The sequence below is a fragment of the Lepisma saccharinum genome, chromosome 16 (assembly GCF_977018435.1).
Source record: "Lepisma saccharinum chromosome 16, izLepSacc3.1, whole genome shotgun sequence".
In the NCBI taxonomy this organism is placed as follows: domain Eukaryota; kingdom Metazoa; phylum Arthropoda; class Insecta; order Zygentoma; family Lepismatidae; genus Lepisma; species Lepisma saccharinum.
In genome coordinates, this window is record NC_139244.1 from 40820880 (window position 1) to 40841568 (window position 20689).

The 20689-nt window shown below is 39.9% G+C and overlaps 1 protein-coding gene across 1 annotated transcript in view; it reads right to left on the minus strand.

Moving 5' to 3' along the window:
- Positions 1 to 1049: 1049 nt before the first annotated feature.
- Positions 1050 to 20689, minus strand: part of LOC146000420 (uncharacterized) — a 76663-nt gene continuing 57023 nt past the window's right edge. The window contains exons 4-5 of the mRNA XM_083138027.1: positions 18831 to 18985; positions 1050 to 3244 (exon numbers count right to left, since the gene is read on the minus strand). Of these exons, the coding sequence (XP_082994153.1) occupies positions 1164 to 3244; positions 18831 to 18985 (2236 nt within the window). The 3' untranslated portion in view covers positions 1050 to 1163. The remainder of the gene's footprint in view (positions 3245 to 18830; positions 18986 to 20689) is intronic.

Here is a 20689-nt window from a genome sequence, read left to right on the forward strand (position 1 = left end):
AGGAAAGCCACATTTCTCTAACCTAGGAATAACACAGATATGAATTTTGCACAGGCTTCAACTTATTCATGAGAAGGCTGTCTTGGCCACTTAGACACAGTATCCTATAAGGGTACATACAGCATTGTTTGAACCGATAGACCAAACCTATGTAATTTTCAAGTAAATATGTAAGGAAAAACTATAACAATTTAAGGTATATATATTAGTTTGGTTAGAAGGAAGTATGTGCTCAAAATTAATTGTCTAAAATGAATCTCTCACAATATGCAATTTTACAACAACCGAAAATAAACAAATATTCAAAACAAGGTCACAGTTGTCTGTCAAACTGCATGTATTAAACACCAAATTATTTTACATGTTCAAACACTACTATATCTGGTCTTTAATCAAAATTATCACAGTCGTGGTATGGTGACGATAAATATGTTTCTAAATATATTAAAGTGAAATTTGAATGTATACATATTTCATCTTTCCAGTATATAATAATGTTTTTTAGAGGATATTAATTAAAATATTCTGCAAAACATGGTCTGATCTTAAGATAATTCTTCAGTGGTTTCTTCTTGTTTTGTTCCAAAGTATAGATTGCAGGGAATGCAAATTCAGTGCATAGGCTACCATTAAATCAAAGATTAAGGAGCATAAGTTAATCACAACATTGTTAAATGATACCACTAAACATCAATTTTGTGTATGTTTCATTGTGGCTTCGAGCAGCCCTTATTGAGGCCAGTTCTTGTAAGCATATGGAATTCAAGCAGGCAGGCAGGACAAAACATTTACAAACAATCGTGATTTAAAACAAACGTGCAGTTGGTGCAGATGTAATGAACGCTACATGGTGGATTTTTCCTTGTAATAGACAAATAAAATTTGCCACAAACATGGTAATTGCCTTAACCTTGACTTTCAGCACATTTTCACTAATTGTCCTTCCAGAACAAAATGTGAAGATTTTTTTTATTTCGCAGAGTGAGGACAGCATTTGTGTCAAACACAAAAGTCTCTTGTTTTGAATGCTTAAATGAAGGACAAATACAATAAAATAATAAATTTTATTCGAATAAGAGCATTGAAATCATTCAACAGTATTTTGAAATATTAATAAATTTGATATGTTAATATTATCACACATTTAATGACAATATCTGTTTCTATGCTAATGATGGGTCATAGGAAGTACTAGGATCTTGTTGAAAAGAACTGAATCTACGCCTGATGTTGCTCCCTGCTTGCACTATATTTGATACTGTAGCCCCAATCGTCTTTGGTTTATCTCTACCCCAGACATTGGTAAGTGTCTGCCAATGCTTATCTTCCTTCACATGGCCTTCGGCTATCATTGACACCAACTCAAACACCTGATAGGCAATGTGCTTTGGCAGGATTTTCTCTATATCAGAAAGCAAAACAGGCTCCTGCCTATAAAGCAGCATCTTTCGTGAAAGTTTCCTTATAAAGGGTATGTGACATGCAAGAATGATGCTCTCAAATTGCCAAAGAAATTCCACCTGCTCCTCCAGTCGCTTAAATTCACCGTACGTTTCAAGCTTTCGTACGTTACTGGTGGTTACAGCAAGCAAGAATCTCATGAGGCCAACATTTCCTATAATGATAAGCAAGAAGAACATTATCTCAACCGTACCTTTATTTTCCCCCCTTAAGTTGATCTGATAGTCCGTTACTTTAGCCCATAGGGCAAACACATCCAGAATTTCCGTGAACAGTGACGGATCATATACGTATTCTTGCTCATCTTGTCTGCCCTGTTCTCTCAACTTTGCATTTCTTGCAAGAATCTCGTCTCTTTGTTTGAGTAAAGCTGGTTTAAGCAACACCCAAAAACCTAAAATGAAGCCAATGTTAATGCATAGGTAATGAACCATGAACTTCAATAGTCCTTCTATAACATTTATGAACATGTGCGCATATTTTCCAAACTCGGGAAACCGACCAAAAAGTATAATGAGAGACATCCATGAAAATACTGCATTGTATGAATATACTGCGTTTACAATTGCTTCTTGAGGATCAAAAAATGAGCATGCAAACGCAAGTATGGGTGGAATAGCTCTGAAGAGAGGAGCGAATTTTGTGGGATTAAGCAGGAATGTAAACAGAACATCAGGCAGCAAGAAGATCATGACTACAACACTCAGCACCATCGTTGTGTAGCTTGATACTGGATGCAGAGCTTCCATTTCGTCAGGTCCCAGAGTGCTATTATAATAATAGTTTTCCTTTTGAGATATACTATGATTAATGATAATGGTGAAGGACAATGAAATTATAAACATAATATAAACAACAAGGAACGTCTGGAAAATTAGACGAACTCTTCTCCACTTCAGTAGAACAAAGCATTGAATCAAGGGATGCTTCATCATATCTTGTTCGCGCATGTATTGAATCCTCTGAAAGCACTTGTGTAACGCACTCATTTGGGATCCTGTTGCATCATACTGGCAGAATATGTCAAAATTCAACACTATCCATTGGCTGCCAGCGAAAGTTCTGACGTCTGTATCCCTCATGTCGGCCAACTTTGACTGCACTATTGGAGAATCATTCCCTGCTACCCTAATGAAGCTATTAAATATATTCTCCATAAAGGTAACTGACGATGGCATGTTTTTCAGTATCATTTGTATTGCTGATGATTTGTAGTGCGTCTTTGCACTAATATTAGCTCCACACTTGATAAGATATTCACAGCATGGTGCCGAACCAGCAAGTGCAGCACAGTGTAGTGGCGTTTCACCTTTGTCATTTGTTTCCGCAAGAGGCTTCAAGTGTGGACTGTGAAATAAAGATGGGTCCGGAATATCACGTGTAGTCTGCATGTATAATTCAAAAATCAATGAGAGATTTTGCTCTGTGTGGTTCTGTGCTGCCAGATGGAAACAATTACACCCTTTCATGTCAGGGTACTGCATCAAAAGTTGACCATAGCACCATTTTTTATCTGCAACTAGCAGGCGTTGCAATATGACATTATTATCTTTTGCAAGCACCTTGTGCAGTAAGAAGGGAATTTTAAAGTTAGCTAAATTATTGAGCAACATTTGGGCACACGCAACAGATTTTTTGTCTATAGCTATCCACAATGCCGTCTCCTTGTTTCTAAGTGGCTGATTTATGAGATCATTGCACCTTTTGAGGCTGAGCAGGTATTCCATGACAACTGTCCTTCCTGCTGCAGCAGCCACATGTAAGACATTCTCTTGGTGTGAAGCTGCAATATCAAGAACAACGTGGTTAAAGTATGGTATCGTCAGAATTTTTTATAGGATGGCTCAGACTGTTTATATAAATTGAATAGTGGAAACAACAGTAACAAATATTATAATAAGCTATTAATAAAATATTGTTTCTTTGCAATTGTTACTGCTATATCCTGGTGGAGAAACTTCTCGATTCATCAGATGAGTGAACATCCAGCACATCTGTTTTTCTTTTCTCTTTTTCATATTTCGTACTGTTAATACACTACACTATTACAAGAGTCAAATGAGAACCTTAATACCGAGAAGTCCAATAAAAATTGTAAGGCAGACTGTATACAGCTCAAATTTACATGAGATATCAACCGTTCTTTACAAAATGACCTCAAGGCTGCAACACTAATCAAGTGAGCTTCAAAATGCCATTTTATTATTTTAAAGATGGCACCTCCTATACACACTTGCACCAATGAAGAGGAGTGGTTTCTTGCCCTCTGTCAGCCTAAAACTTACAGAAATTTCTATGCAAATGAAAATTCAATATATCTGTGCATGCTACCACACCAGCAAGTTTACTAATGGAGGAGAAAGTTCGACAATGGCCTCAGTTTGTAGGCAAATGGGTGGAAAGGCTTTTGCAGTGGCTCATCTGTGATTGCACGTGGACCCCAAACAATTATTATTCTGAAAGTATACAGGCACCAACTCAAATTTGAAGATATATGTAGCTCAGTAATCGGTCTGCTAAAATGCAGCGAACTTGTTCAACCCTGTATACAGAAATCTAGATAAGAAACAAAAACAAGTTAAGGTTATCATTTGACTCTCCCTTGTACATAGTTGTTCTATTTTCGTTATTAACTTTCACACACACAGAGAATAGTCTATGAAAATTAGGGGGACATATTTTAGTAAAGTTTCTATTTTGTGATATCTCGCATAAAATCTCATTTTTGGAATTTTGGAAACTCATGGAAACATTTATTCCCTGGATTAAAATGTTAATTATGTCCATGTTATTTTGTCATGCATTTTGCAATAGACGTCCTGGAAGAAAGATGTGGAAAAGTAAACAAAAGTCTGCACTTGTTTTGTTTGTTTATACGAGGGTCACTATTTATATTTTGAGCCTTGGCAACACTGATTGAAGTCAGGCGCGATTTGACGTTTGCACGGAATCGTCTGGCATTATTGACCATAACGTACTTCAAATGTTTTGTCAATAGCTTCATTTGTGTTGTTTATGTTGCCTTGGAGATTGCGCGACAACAATAAAATGGAATTAACTCGTGAACATTTTCGTGCGATGATTTTTTATGATTTTCGACGTGGATTATCAAGACAAGAGTGCATCAATCAACTTACTTCCACATTTGGCGATGAAGCCCCATCCTTTGCCACTGTGAAACGCTGCTATAACAAATTTAATCGTGGCCGCCATTCGCTCACCGACGAGATTCGCGAAGGTCCTCCAAAATCAGTTGTTGTTCAAGAAAACATTGATGCTGTGCAAAACCAAATACTGCAAGATCGTCATGTGACATACTGTGAGATTGAGGCAACCATAGGCATTAGTTCCACCAGCATATATAAAATATTACATAATCATTTAGCTCTGAGAAAGGTATGTTCTCGTTGGATCCCACACAATTTGGTGCAAACAAATGCTCAATAAATACAATCCTGGTGCTTCAAAAGACGTATATAAGATTGTAACAGGTGACAAATCATGGATATATGCATATGAGCCGGAACGTAAACAGCAGTCGACTGTATGGGTGTTTCAAGATGAACCCAATCCAACAAAAGTTGTTCGCGCTCGAAGCACATCGAAACAAATGGTTGCCTGTTTTTTCGGGAAAACTGGTCATGTGGCAACTGTGCCTTTAGAGGAACGTAGAAAGGTCAACTCTGAATGGTACACAACAATTTGTTTGCCAGAGGTTTTCGGTCAAATACGGAAAACAAACAAACGCCGTCAGATAATTCTTCATCAAGACAATGCCAGCTGTCACACATCTCGTCTAACAACAGACTTTATGAACAGTCAAAAAATCGAATTGATGGGTCATCCACTGTACAGTCCTGATTTGGCACCCAATGACTTCTTCTTGTTCCCGAATGTCAAGAATAAATTGCGTGGACAACGATTTTCGTCTGCGGAAGATGCCGTTGATGCGTTCAAAAACCATATTATGGAGGTGTCTCAAGAAGATTGGAAAAACTGCTTTGACAAATGGTTCGAACGAATGCAAAAGTGTATTGACCATAAAGGAGAATACTTCGAAAAACAATAAAGCAGTTTTCAATTCCAAATTCCTGTTTTTTCATTGTTAGGCTCAAAATATAAATAGTGACCCTCGTATGACGTTTGTAAAAGAAAGCAATTAGCAAGTGCATAAAAATGGCATGAAAATACAGAAATGTTTTGACAAATTGTAAACGTTTGAATTTCTTAACAACAAAACATAAGATGTCTGTGTTTTACTGGATGTGCAAATATATTAAATGTCTCGCCAGAGCTTAATTCATTGATTGATTGAGTTGGCTTATTTTACTTCGCATTTCTGCCACTTTTTGACTAATTGTGAAGATGGAGATGAGTGATGATATGATGAAATTTATGAAGGGTGTAACGACCCTGCGTGGTCGCCACATTTAACGACACTGCTTGGTCGCAATATTATATTTTGTTAAGAAGGTATGGATGAAGAATGCATGCTAAAAGTTAAAATGTGTTAACGGATCCACCTCTACGTTTATTAGTTTCGCTTAATATTATTTGACCCTGCGTGGTCTATGTATTCTGTAAATGTTGACGGGTCCACCTCTACGTTTATTAACTTCGCTCACTATTAGACCCTGCGTGGTCGTTGTATTTGGTAAATGTTATTATTTATTGTCAATTACACTGTTCAACTCGATGTTTAGGATTACAGAGTCCTGCGAGGCTTATTATTAATTGTATTGTCTGAATGCACACAGTTTTAGTTTATATTGACACATGCAACTAGTGATTTTCCCACTAGTGTTTTCTTAATGTCACTTCTTGGATGTTTCTCAGTAAGTAGGTTGCAATATGTAAAAAAATGAGTTAGCAACGCGTACTTGTAATTAAAATTTTCACCACTCATGCGCCACCGCGAGTATAAAGCCAGCGCAGCGAGGCCCGAAGTTCAGTTGGCTTTCTGGTCGGCTCCCGATAAGATCTCTCCTACCAACTGACCTGGAAGAAGGATCACTCCGCTCTTGCGAGAGTCCAAGCATCCTAAAGAAGGAAGGAAGGAAGGTGCACTCCGCTCTTGCGAGAGACCAAGCACCCAAGAGAAGTTGTCCTCCGCCTGCGGGCGAGAGAAGCCGCACTCCGCCTTCCGGCGAGAGAGGTTGAACTCTGCCTTTGGCAAGAGAACCCACTCCACTTTCGAGTGAGAGATACCCCACTCCTCTTATTGGCGAGAGAGAACAACTCCACTTTAGAGTGAGAGGTCCCGCTCCGCTTGCTGCGAGAGATTTCCTTCCCCTATCAACCTGCGGCACCCCGCCAGGGTAGTGTGGCGTTGGGTTTCCAGACAACATACGGCGACCAGGCCCTAAATAAAATTAGGTCCCCATACTCCCCATTGGCGCCTCACTGCGAGGAATGAATTGGATGTTCCCTGCTCCCCCCTTATCTCTTCAAGTCTAAAGGTGGTACAGGTAAATGCACGTGAGTGGTAAAGACACGTGTGTAAGTGTGCTAACGGACATCCTTGTGATAGGATTATAATAAACTGTTACATCTATATATAAACCGGGTTTAGTCTTTCTTTACACCCAGCAAGCCCTGAGATATTTCTGAGTCTTTGTACTACGACTGAATCAGTTAGCACATATGGGTAAACTTTTGCCGACCACTCAACTGCAGTGTTTAGCGTGTTGAACGCAGCCAGTACCAGTACTCCTGCGCCGTGGTGCTGAGCACTGCGTGGGTGGACGTTGCATAAAATTTTTGGCGCTTTAACGTGGGGCCCGAGAGATTGTAAAGACTGAAACCAGCAAGTCAGTGGGGGCCTATTAGCTACAAGGACTAGAAAGGGCCCATAAGTGTCAGTTTTAGTGTTCGTCCAAAGAATTCACGAAGGAGAAGATATAGTGTTGTGCTGTGGAAGAAACCATAGACGGTGTGCCAAAAATGGAAAGGGACGCGTCAAGTATGAACTTAAGAAGCAGAGGGAGGAAAACCGTAGATGAAGAAACTGGGTTCGGATGCTGTGAGGATACCGGAGGAGAGATGGAGTCTTTCCAGTGTTGCCAATGTCTACAGAAGTTCCATTTTAGATGTGAGGGGCAAGAAGAGACCTCAGTGTCCACTGCAGAGTCCAGATGCAAGACGTGCTCAACAGTACCCTTGAAGGCTTCCGGGCAAGAACCAAGTGGTCCTAGTACAACCCCATCAGACCATTGGTTATTAGAATGGCTGATGAAAGATAAAGAAGAGAGAAAGAAAGAGAAAATGGAGGAAGAGAAGCAGAGAAAGAAAGATATGGCTCAAATTGAGAGAGCTAGAAAGAAAGAGGTAATGGAGCTAAAACAAGTAGTGGAGTCCATGGAGGAGAGAAGGCTTCATGAGAAAGCAGAAGAAGAAGCTAAAAAGGCACTTGAGAAAGCAGAAGAAGAAGCTAAACGGAAACTAGAGACACAGAGTCTAATCGAGTCTCTTGAAAAGAAAAGAGAAATTGAAAAACGAGAAGCTGAAGAGAAGAGAGAAAGAGAATTAGAAACTCTCCATGCCTTAGTTCAAGGTCTAGAAGAGAGGAGACAGCAAGAAGCTGAAAGAAGCAGAACAGAGATGCGAACACTTTTCTCCCAACATAAGACAGACCAGTTAGAAAGTCTCAGGGAGGAATTAGAGAAAATTAGAATCTCTTGTCAGCAAGAAGTAGTGAGAGTAGTAGAGGAACAATTAGAACCTTTAGCTGCCTGGCGTGGTGAAATGGAGCAAGAGCAGGAACAAATGAAGAAAAATTTAGATGTCTGTCTACAATTGGTAGCCCAGTCTACGACGGAAAGTGGAGGTGAAGAACCAGAGAGAGTTAAGCAGATAGAAGCAGCAGTAAAGACTCTGAGTGAGCAGGCCGTAGTTATGGAGAAGGCGGTCCAAGAACAGAAAGTAGCTGCAGAAACGATGGCCAAAGCAACCGGCGAAAAGGTGAACTCTCTTCGCGGAGAGACACATAAATTGGAAGTATCTCTTCGGCAAGAAATACATGAACAGACTGGGTCTATAGTCAGAAGAGTAGGCGAACTGCAAGATAAAATTGAAAGGTTGCAGCTACAACCGGGAGTCCCTTCTGATGTTCTCCCAGATTCCATTGAACGGGATAGAAGTTTGAATCCTGAGGCAGCCTCTTATGAACCTCCTAGAGTGGTGCAGAATCCTTTCTATATGGGAACCATTCAATCGGATAAGCGTAAGCGGCCTAGAGAAGCAGATAGTTCCGACGGGACATCTCCTCGGCGAAGAACCGAATTTAAGATGCCTAGAATGGCTGACATCGCACACATCCCCAAGTTCAAGGGTGATATCGAAGCTCAGTCAGCTGAGAAATATCTTCGTGAGCTCAATGTAAGCTTCGAGCTTATGCAAGTGCCTGACAATTACAGACTCGAATTGCTACCTAGAGTATTCACAGGTAAAGCTGAACATTGGCTGGCAGGTAACATAGACAGTTTTGTTAGCTATGCTGATTTCTGCATAAAGTTTAAAGAAGAGTTTGCCTCCGAGAAGGCTAAGCAGAGACAATTAACAGCAGTAAGAAACAGAAGATATTCCCGTCCAGTACATGAAAATATGGAGAGCTTCGCTTGGAGCATTTACGCCGCCTATAGGAATCTAAGTGACAACTTCAGCGAGAGCGAGGTGCTGAATTTAATCATAGGTCAGTTACCTTATAGAACTCGAAATCTCTGCCTTGCGCACTCTCCCAGAACAGTCGACGAATTGACCAGTTTCCTCAAGGACTTTGAAATATACGATGATCCCGACTTCTGGAGAAATAAAGAGGACTTCAAAGGTAAAGAACTTCCCAATAAGAATTTCAAAGTGCGAAGCATTGAGACCAAGAGTGATACTAAACCAGAAAACTCTTGGAGAACTCGGAATTTTAATAGAGGCGGAGGTAACAGAGGACTGAGCCGTAACCAGAATGGTCGATGGGAACCTTATCGACCAAATCAAGGGCCAGATGGCAGAATTCCCTATTGGAGGAGGAACAATCAGGGACGCAGTAGTCCTTATTCTCCTAGGCGACCCTCACCTAGAGACACGGGACCAAGTGGAAGACAGTCACCCTCCAGAGAAGTTTTGACCTCTGAGCAGGAGGAAACCCTAGAAACAACCCGGGACTTCCTGCATAATCAAAGGTCTCAATCCTGCCAAACAAACTAGATCCTTGTCTAGGTGCTTCGTTCCCATTTAGGCAAGGGGCCTCGGAGGAGCGACCTGATACAACTATCCAAGAACTAAAGGTTAACTTCCAACTAACTGAAACAGAAGAAGTAAAATTACAGAGTGAACTGAAATCCGCAAGGGAATCAAGGATTAGATATAAATCACCAGCAGTGGCGGCAAAGTTAATAGATATACCAGTGACTTGTGTAATAGATACTGGGAGCGAATGCTCTATTTTAAGTTATGAAATTTGGGCTAAATTAAAGGAACAAATTCCAGGTATTCAAGTGCAGAAGGTTCCAGAGATAAGATTAGTGGATTTTTCTGGGAGCCATAGGAAGCGTGTCTTTGGCAGCAGACGTGTGGAACTGGAGATTGAAGGTATGGTGTTCAGTACTGAAGTTTTTATATTGAGAGGGTTTGGTACAGATCTTCTTTTGGGCATGCCATTCTTGAAGCAGCACGAGGCCGAGATAAATTTCAGAAGAGACTCGGTAAAATTGTATTTTGGAAAAACTCCGGATCAAGATGTAGGGAATCCACTGGATGTTGAAATTGTGCGGTATATCCAAAAGGTCCAAGAAAGAGACGAAGAGTGGATGTATAAACCGGCAGACCTCAAGGAGAAGGTCGAAACTATAGACATTCTGAATGATTCCCAGAAACAGGAGTTGCTGCAAGTGCTGAATCGATATATAGCTGTGTTCTCAGAGAAGCCCGGTACCATGGAAAGTGCAGAATGTGAGATCCTTTTAAAATGTACCGAACCAGTTCATCGCCCTCCATATCCAGTGCCGCTTTCGAAAAGGGCCGCTCTAGAAAAAGAACTTAGCTTGTGGAAAAGCTGGAACATTATTCAACCATCGGTATCACCCTATCTTAATCCATTACTAGTGGTAGACAAGCCCGATGGTAGTGTAAGACCCTGCCTGGATTTTCGACTATTAAATGCTATTATGATTGTTCCTAAAAGCTCAGTGCCACCTATTGATGAGTCATTGCAGAGATTTAAACAGGCCCAGTATTTTTCAAGTTTAGATCTAGCTTCAGGCTATTTACAGATTCCTTTGAAACCAGAATGCCGAAAATACACTGCTTTTTCGTACAAAGGTCGCCAGTACGAATTCTTGAAGATGCCTTACGGCTTATCTAATGCTGTGTCTACCTTTGTGTCGGTTATGCATACAGTTTTTGGACCTGAAACTGAAAGTTATCTGACAGTGTACATAGACGATCTACTGATTTTTGATGCGGATTTCGACAGCCATAAACTACATATAGAAGAGGTGCTCCATAGATTAGAAGAGGTTGGACTTAAGGTGAAACTTCGCAAATGTAACTTTGCTAAACGTGAATTGATTTATTTAGGCCATTTAATTTCGGGAGATAAGATTAAAATAGACCCGAAAAAGAACGAAGCCATCCTGAAGTTTCCACAACCTAAAACTAAGAAAGATGTCAGGAAATTTTTGGGACTCGCAAATTGGAGACGGAAATTCATAAAAGATTTTTCGGTTAAGACAGAACCATTGCTGAAGTTACTCTCTAAGACCGCTAGATGGAACTGGGGTTCAATGCAACAATCCGCCTTCGACCAGCTTAAACAAGAACTGGTAACCGCTCCTGCCCTGGCTCAACCTGATTTAGACCAGGAGTTTTGCATACAATGTGACGCTTCGACCAAAGGCTTAGGATGTGTCTTATTTCAGGAGCAGAACGGAGAGAAAGCTGTAATCCAGTATGCTAGCAGGAAGCTAAAGAACAATGAAGTACACTACTCCATTCATGAACTGGAATGCCTGGCCATACTTTTTGGAGTAAGCAAGTTTGAGATTTATCTTCGCGGGAGACATTTCAAAATCTACACTGATCACAGAGGGTTAGTTTGGCTCCAAAATTCCAGGAACTGGAACTGTCGACTCACCAGATGGTCCCTGAAACTACAATCTTACTCTTTTGAAATTATTTATATACAAGGGAAAGAAAACACGGTTCCCGATATACTCAGCCGTTATCCAGCCGAAGAGAGCGTGAAAGATGAGGACACCAAATTTTTCCATGTGAACTACGTTTGGCAAGAAAGGGGAGAAGTGGAGGATGTAGAAAATTGGATCCAAGCCCAAGAAGAGGATAATTTCTGCAAGCCGGTCTTAAAGATTCTGAGGCAAGAGGAAGTTAACGACTCCCCAGTTGATTCCAGGATAAAAAGATTGTATCAAGTGTATGGAAACCTCTTATTTAGGAAAACATCTGGAGATGAAGTCTCCTGGAAATTGTGTGTCCCCGAGAATCTGAAAGAGAGGGTCCTAAAGGAGAACCACGACGAACTGGGTCACTTTGGCATGGCTAAAACCCTTAAGAGAATTAAGAGTAGATATTTTTGGCCTAAATTGAAGATGGATATAGCCAAACATGTTAGGGATTGTCTCACCTGCGCTAAAACGAAAATGGACAAATTAGGTATTTTGAAGGATAAGCTACACATTAACCAGAAAAATCCTCATGAACTTTTATCAGTCGACCTAATTGGAAAGTTACCTATGTCTCATGGGTACCAGTATATTTTGACCATGGTAGATGTAGGGACCAAATTTGTCTCCACTTACCCTCTGAGACGAGGAACGGCCAGGGAAATCCTTAATGTGATGGAGAGAGGATATTTCTCCCATTTTCCAAAGGTGAGAGCAATTCTATCTGATAGAGGAACACAGTTTACTTCTGGATTGTGGAAGGAGTATTTAGATAAGAAAGGGATTAAGTATTACTTCACCACTGCTTATCACCCCAGTAGTAATACCATCGAACGAATGAACCAAGAAATAGTGCGGTTACTCAGATTGTTCTGTCATCGTGAGCACCAGTCTTGGTCAAAGTATCTAACCGAAATTTCATGGCTCCTAAACAACTCTGTTTCAGACATTACAGGATACGCACCTTCAGAGTTATTCTTTAACAGGCCTGTGCCTAATGAAGTTTTGGACCACTTCAACTGGCCCATCGACGAAGCCGATTCCCAAATAGACAACTGGGATCAAAAGTTATTCATGGCAAGAGCTAGAGAACGCTCCAAAAGTGAGAAAAGGAAGTTTAAAGTAAAAGGAAATGCATTCCTGTTGCAAGAAGGTGACTTGGTTCTTGTCAGGAACCATAAGCTGAGTTCCAAAAAGAATAAGACAATCGCCAAACTATTTGAGGTGTTTATTGGCCCCTATGTCGCCACGGATGTTCGAAGCAACACTGCCCTGCTGTTGAACCCGACGACCAAGAACCCAGTCGACAGAGTCAACTTCGACAACCTTCGCCTTTATAGATGTTCTCCGGAGCGAAGAAGAGAAGTAGTAGGGGAAGAAGAGGACCCAGTGACTGAAGTGTAGAAGAGACAGAGACTCTTACCAGTTTTGATCTTTAATATTTCCAGTAAAATTTTTCCAGAAATTGTAAGTTTTAAATTTCTACCAAAATTTTTGCCCGAGGAAGGGGCGTATGTAACGACCCTGCGTGGTCGCCACATTTAACGACACTGCTTGGTCGCAATATTATATTTTGTTAAGAAGGTATGGATGAAGAATGCATGCTAAAAGTTTAAATGTGTTAACGGATCCACCTCTACGTTTATTAGTTTCGCTTAATATTATTTGACCCTGCGTGGTCTATGTATTCTGTAAATGTTGACGGGTCCACCTCTACGTTTATTAACTTCGCTCACTATTAGACCCTGCGTGGTCGTTGTATTTGGTAAATGTTATTATTTATTGTCAATTACACTGTTCAACTCGATGTTTAGGATTACAGAGTCCTGCGAGGCTTATTATTAATTGTATTGTCTGAATGCACACAGTTTTAGTTTATATTGACACATGCAACTAGTGATTTTCCCACTAGTGTTTTCTTAATGTCACTTCTTGGATGTTTCTCAGTAAGTAGGTTGCAATATGTAAAAAAATGAGTTAGCAACGCGTACTTGTAATTAAAATTTTCACCACTCATGCGCCACCGCGAGTATAAAGCCAGCGCAGCGAGGCCCGAAGTTCAGTTGGCTTTCTGGTCGGCTCCCGATAAGATCTCTCCTACCAACTGACCTGGAAGAAGGATCACTCCGCTCTTGCGAGAGTCCAAGCATCCTAAAGAAGGAAGGAAGGAAGGTGCACTCCGCTCTTGCGAGAGACCAAGCACCCAAGAGAAGTTGTCCTCCGCCTGCGGGCGAGAGAAGCCGCACTCCGCCTTCCGGCGAGAGAGGTTGAACTCTGCCTTTGGCAAGAGAACCCACTCCACTTTCGAGTGAGAGATACCCCACTCCTCTTATTGGCGAGAGAGAACAACTCCACTTTAGAGTGAGAGGTCCCGCTCCGCTTGCTGCGAGAGATTTCCTTCCCCTATCAACCTGCGGCACCCCGCCAGGGTAGTGTGGCGTTGGGTTTCCAGACAACATACGGCGACCAGGCCCTAAATAAAATTAGGTCCCCATACTCCCCATTGGCGCCTCACTGCGAGGAATGAATTGGATGTTCCCTGCTCCCCCCTTATCTCTTCAAGTCTAAAGGTGGTACAGGTAAATGCACGTGAGTGGTAAAGACACGTGTGTAAGTGTGCTAACGGACATCCTTGTGATAGGATTATAATAAACTGTTACATCTATATATAAACCGGGTTTAGTCTTTCTTTACACCCAGCAAGCCCTGAGATATTTCTGAGTCTTTGTACTACGACTGAATCAGTTAGCACATATGGGTAAACTTTTGCCGACCACTCAACTGCAGTGTTTAGCGTGTTGAACGCAGCCAGTACCAGTACTCCTGCGCCGTGGTGCTGAGCACTGCGTGGGTGGACGTTGCAAGGGACACTAACAAAGAACATCCATGCCCAGGCCAGGAGTCAAATGTGGAACCTCTGGCATTGTAGCATGCTGTGCTAACCACTCTGCTACAGAGGCCAGCAGAGCTCGAAATAGTAGACTTGCGAACATTTGAAAATTTTGATCACAAAGAAGTTAGAAGAAAAGTAACAAGGAAAAAAACAATGATGCAAGGTTTTTACAAAAAAATGTTTGTGCATGTATATATGATATTAGTTATTGCTAAGGGAGAGGGAAAGGTGGAGATGTACTTCTCTAACGAATAATATATCACCAACATTTTACATTGTTTAGGGGCAGTAACATTTGAAATGCAGCCCTGTTAGTAGTGTACCATCCATTTCAACCACTGGTATCATCGTGCAGATATTTCTCGATTGCCCAACATCATAAAAACTATGTTTGATTCTCTCATCCATTCTACCTTTCCCTCATACACCTGTGGTCCATAGGAGCTGAAGTTTTGCAATGCATCTTTGTTTATGATCCTCAACACACAGAAAGCACTGCTTTTAAAATATTGACAAAATATCGTACAGTATCCTTGTAATGGAATTTGGGGCAAAGCTAGAGTTAGGCATAGGTCAGTTTTTTGGTTCAAGAATGGGGCAGGAAATGCCAAAGACACTGATTGAGTCTTAGAAGAATTTCACCAGTGTTTCAGTAAGTGAATTTAATTTCCTCCATACATTTTGTTTCAGACACTGAGGTTAATATAAATTTCAAGACAGGCATAATAAATTTTACATAAATCTTAAAAGGAACAAAAAGGGAAGATGCATATTCTATTTTCAGCATGGGAATTTGGAAGTGGGGGGACGGAGGACACCCTATTTAATGTCACATGCTAAGTGGCGGTAGTACTATTTGCTCAGCTACATCTATGCTACTATACAGGGCCGGAATGGCCCATTGGGGAAAATTCTGGTGCACACGGGTCTCGGTGCCCTTCTGGTCCTACTACTCACAATCAGGCACAGATATAACAGTGGTGAATAAACCTTTTCTATTCTGTTCCCTCATGGACTTACACAGGGGCAGCTTAAGGGTCGAGTGACCCAGGCAACTGACAGGGGTGTTGCCCTGGAGGATGGGGGAGGGGAGGGCAAACTGGAATGTCTCCCTTTGATTATCGTTGGAACCTTATTTCTAATTGCATAAGCGTGGCTATTTGTTTGTTAGTTTGAGTTCATTTTTAAGTGCACTTTATGCACAGAAAAGCTAATCGGGACTGGACCTGTACATCCACCTGGTGCATGGCTAAATTTAAGTTATTTGTTTTATGACTAGTGTATTGCAAAATCACGTAGCAATTTTAGCTAAGAGATTACTGTTATTTTGATGTCATTTGTATTAAACAAACACATATCTGCAATAAAAGTGCTCTTTAACAGTAACACTTAAAATATTCTTAAAATAAGGCTATTATTTTTCGTCATTAAAACAATAAATATGTTTTTTTTAATTGGATAAAGGTGGAAGGTTGGAAGACCAGGGTAAAAAAGATAGAGGAGGTTGAAAGTAGGGGGATGCCAAAAATCCATTTCGCCCAGGTGAAAATTTTATCTTCAGCCACCCCTCCCCCCCTGGACTTACAAACAAGAAAATAGGACTGAGTGGCCTGATGCCTACTAAACAGGATTAGTTAGTAATAATAAATAAACACAAAAGTAGGTAGTGCCGACTGTGCAGCGAGAACATTTCCAAAATTCAGCCAGGGGCATCTACTCCCTCCACATCCTTCTTGCTTATCCTCTGACACAATCATTGGTTGATCTTTTTCAATGACCCTCACAGCCGGAAAGAAGTGAGGATCGAGTATAGTGCCATCATACGGAGGCCTGTATTTGAGGGTATACAGCGGTAGTATATGTGATTTCGAAGTATCGAGTAAGTCTGGTACGAAAATCTCATCAATATTTCTGTTTCTCTTATCTGCAACAATTGGCAGGGGACTATAAAGGCTCTTATCTTTATACGGAGAATTGTTGCTTTCTCTTATTGCTCAATGTTAATAGCAGGGTCTTCAAAGTAATTTTCTCCAAGTTCTTCATTTTTAGTGCATTTAGTGCAGCAGCATTATTAAACTTCAGTATATAAAGACAATTTCACAGAAAGCAAAATCAACAACTAAATAAAGTTCAATAACTTTAAATGCTATCTTTAAAATATGTGTTTCATATTTTTTATATTGTAATATGCCTCACTGCCTCCTCAATGGCTTAGTGGTAACGTTGTCACCTTGTAATCAACGGATCCCGGTTTCAATACCTGGTGGAGGCACATGACAGTGATTAGGATGCCACTTTAAACTGTATGTCCAATCTCGATTAGGCTATCTGAGCATAAAGTGGGCTTGAAACAACAATTCAATCAATCACGTAATATGCCAATTATGGGCATATCATCAGTGGCATTTTACCATCAATAACCTTTTTTTGTATAAGTTAAATTATTTCGTCCATATATTTAATGCAAACATAATCAAAAATTAATGGAAACATTGTTTCAACGGTTCACGACCCTTTGTGTATACCTGTGAAATTTGGGACTATATTGCTGGTCTCACATAACAGAAAATCTGTTTTACATGTAGAATTATTTGTTTGTGTAGATTGTCTTTTCTTCTACTTCATTTCACTATTTGTTTTAATATTAACAACGACACAAGAACTTCCTATGAGCAGTGTGGTATTTGAAAAAATTGCAGTATATGACAATTTTTAACTATTTCTTTCGAGGCATTGAGGTATTACATAAATTATTGAATATAGGTCTGTATTAGGGATGTGACGAAGCTGAAAATTTACCGATGCCGATGTACTCACCGATAATTTTTGGAACCGATACTGATGCCAATATTTAACCGATTCCGATAAATAAGATTATTCAACAGAAATGGGATGTTATTTTCAGCATGACAAAAATAAATTTGCTATGTACATTTCTTGTATATACATATATATTCTCAAGAGATGCGAATGTACATTTGCATCTACAAAATGTTATGTGAACCTTTAAGAAGAACATGGATTCTCAAGAGATTTAACATTAGTACACAAGCAGTTCTTTGAAATGCAAAATGAATTCCTGTTCTGCCAGATTCAACTTCAGAAACACGAGATTTGGAAGCACTTCAGGAAGTAACCTACTTCTTCTCTTATCGCAAATCTGTTCAGCAACACTGAACACTCAATCACTGAATACTGATGCAGCAGGTATGCCCAAGTATTTTCTCAGGACTTGCTTCAGGTTTGACTATTCATTTTTGAATTTCCAATACAACAGCAGATCCTGGTTCAGCAATGTACTGTTTTATTTCCGATTTATAGTTAGGTTGATCCTCTGAATGAGTTACAATAATTTTATTACAAAAACTCTACAATAATGATGGATCATAACCTAATTTTCAATAAATCTTACAAAACTAGAATATAAAACTTATTAGAAGGTAAAACTCTAGTATAATCTGTACCAGTTTAAATATCGGATTCTTGCCGATTCCAATACCGATGCCGATGTGTCAATTTCGGCCGATTTTCATACATCTGTAATCGGCTTCGGCACATCCCTAGTCTGTATCATCCCCAAGTGTCAGCAATTTTTTCTCTTTTTTTTAAAATTTAAAAAACTTACTCTCAATTTAGTCTCACAGAGAGAGCACAGTGTCTGAATGTTTGCATCTAATTTTTTAGTTTGTTGCAAGAAACTCCAGTGTTTCTGAAAGTCTCACAAACGCCTGGAAGTTTATTTGCAGCAGAACCCCAACATTAGACTTACAGAATAGGAACTACAAGATGGAGAAGTGATGGCAGAATAAAAATATTTGGTCCTATGCATTATTGGACTGAAGATCATGAAAATCAAGGGAGGATACACAAAATGGCTGAGATCAAGAATGTGTGAGACCCTACCCCCACATCCCCTAAATGTGCCTTCATGGCACGGTACTGCATGGGAAACTTTACTTTACCTTAAACTTATTGAAACAGCGTGACACTTGTTCTTTTGTTATCTGTGTTGGTAACAAACAATCTCTTGAATTTCTTATGTCTAGTTTTAATAGACACTACATAAAAAAGTGTGTGTGTCAATTCAGCCTTTTCTGTAACGATAGGCCATTATTAAAACTACAAGTTATTCCCATAGGCTGAAATTCAGAATTTTTATAGCTTCTAGTTTTTATAAATATCCATTAATTTTGTGGATATATTCTCTCATTTTATCATAACTGTGGAAGGGCAATTGCTTTCCTCAACACCATGTCACCTCCAATCCTGCCTATGACTGCTTTCATTCACATATTGCTATGTACCTGGAGCAAACTTGTCCGATAGAGCAACTTGAATGTTATCAAGCCATTTCACAGTATCCAGCCAGCCCTGTTTGACAGCAAACCGCATTGGGAAGTATCCATCGTTCTTGTCTATTCCTCCAACTCCCGCGAGAGCAACCATTACTTCTCTGAACCTGAAATTAAATTGAAACAACAGTAAATAATGTGTGTGATGAATGATGGTGAGATTTTTGTGGGGTATCAATCCGGTGAGTTCTGGATAGGTTTCTAGGCATTTTAGAGCTAATTTCCCAAAGTGGGCACCATGGCACCCTTTGGGGCACTTACAGGGGCACCACGAAATGTTCCAAAATTTTCACTGAAATTCAATCGATGATATGATTGTTCCAAATATGTGCTTATCTAATACTTTTTACACATAAAATCTTTCTGAATTAAAATTTTAAAATATATGTTTAATTTTTAACTTAAGGCAAGCAACCTAACCACACTAACTGAGCTTTGCAAGTGTTAGATAGGCCTACATTCTGACTTGGGCAGCATGGAAAATTTTTGAAACACTAAGGGCATGGTGAAACGAAATAGTTTGGGAACCCCTGGATTAGGAGATAATAATAATAATAATAAATCGTCTTTATTAGAGCGGGCACGTTTCAGCCTCTAGGGCCATTCTTACAACATACCCTTGTCTGGGAGATTAATACAATACAATGTAATAAAGGGTATACATTGAAAAAAAAATTAAAACAATGATAAAATACATTCACATCTTCATGGATTGAGAGCTAATGCCACTCATCTTCAGAGGTTAAGAGCTAAAATCACTTCCATTTGAAATCTCATCAGTAGGGTGCAGATTTTTGCATATCAGCCTTCATTATTTCTTTGTGTTAAAGCTTTAATGTTTTTAATTAATTTCATGTTATTTTGAAGCAGATGCATTTTTATAGTGCCTATAAATGCCTATTTTGAACACACTTGCCTTTTCAAAAAAAAAATCCCTATTCCCATGTTTTTTTATGATAGTTTTTCCACAGCCAAGGCTACAATACGTGATTCAGGGGGGTGTGCTGACATCACATCAAAAGCCATCTTGATGGTTTGCCAATCGTTTACCATATGAGCTTTAGAAATAAGAAGTAACCACTAGCAAATGGAAGCCATATTTTAAGGACAGTATTGTTCAAAACCTGATGCAAGTAATCGAACTGCTGTCATCAAATTCCAGGGGGTAGTATGTACATCCCAAGCTGGAATGCTATATTGGAAGCCACCAATGTTTTGAAAGTAGGGACTATGGAGTAATGCAACACTGTATTTAAGGAGTTATTTATCCACACAGCCTGCAAATCCACCATATTTTTTTCAACACCCCTATTTTTGTTTTGTTTTATGAAGACCAATTTAGGGTCATTTTGCCCCTAAATACAAACTTACACCCTCTCAGATGTAAAATTGTGGATAAACCCTGCGTTCAAGTATTTTCCATTAACTTCCTGTGAAGTACAAATATTCAGAGGCATCGCCTGAAGGGGGTTCACGGAGCACACGAACCCCCAACCGAAAACAGAAAATTTTCAATTTGTTTTCTGCAAAATAAGACACTACACTTCAATATACTTATTTTACAAAGCAGCTATTTTCGTTCATAAAGTCTTCACAATGCTTAAAATTTCCCAATTTCCCTGACTGTTGACAAGACAAGCTCACCAGGTTAGGCAGCGAGAGCCCAGGGCACCTCTGGTGCAGTGCCTCTGCTGTATTCTTCCCATGTTCTATCTAGCTCGATGGGAAAAGCCGAAAAAAAGCAAGGGGGAAAACAGGGAACCGGAGCACGTGCCCTTCCGAAAGAACACTCAACAGATGGCAGCAATTGT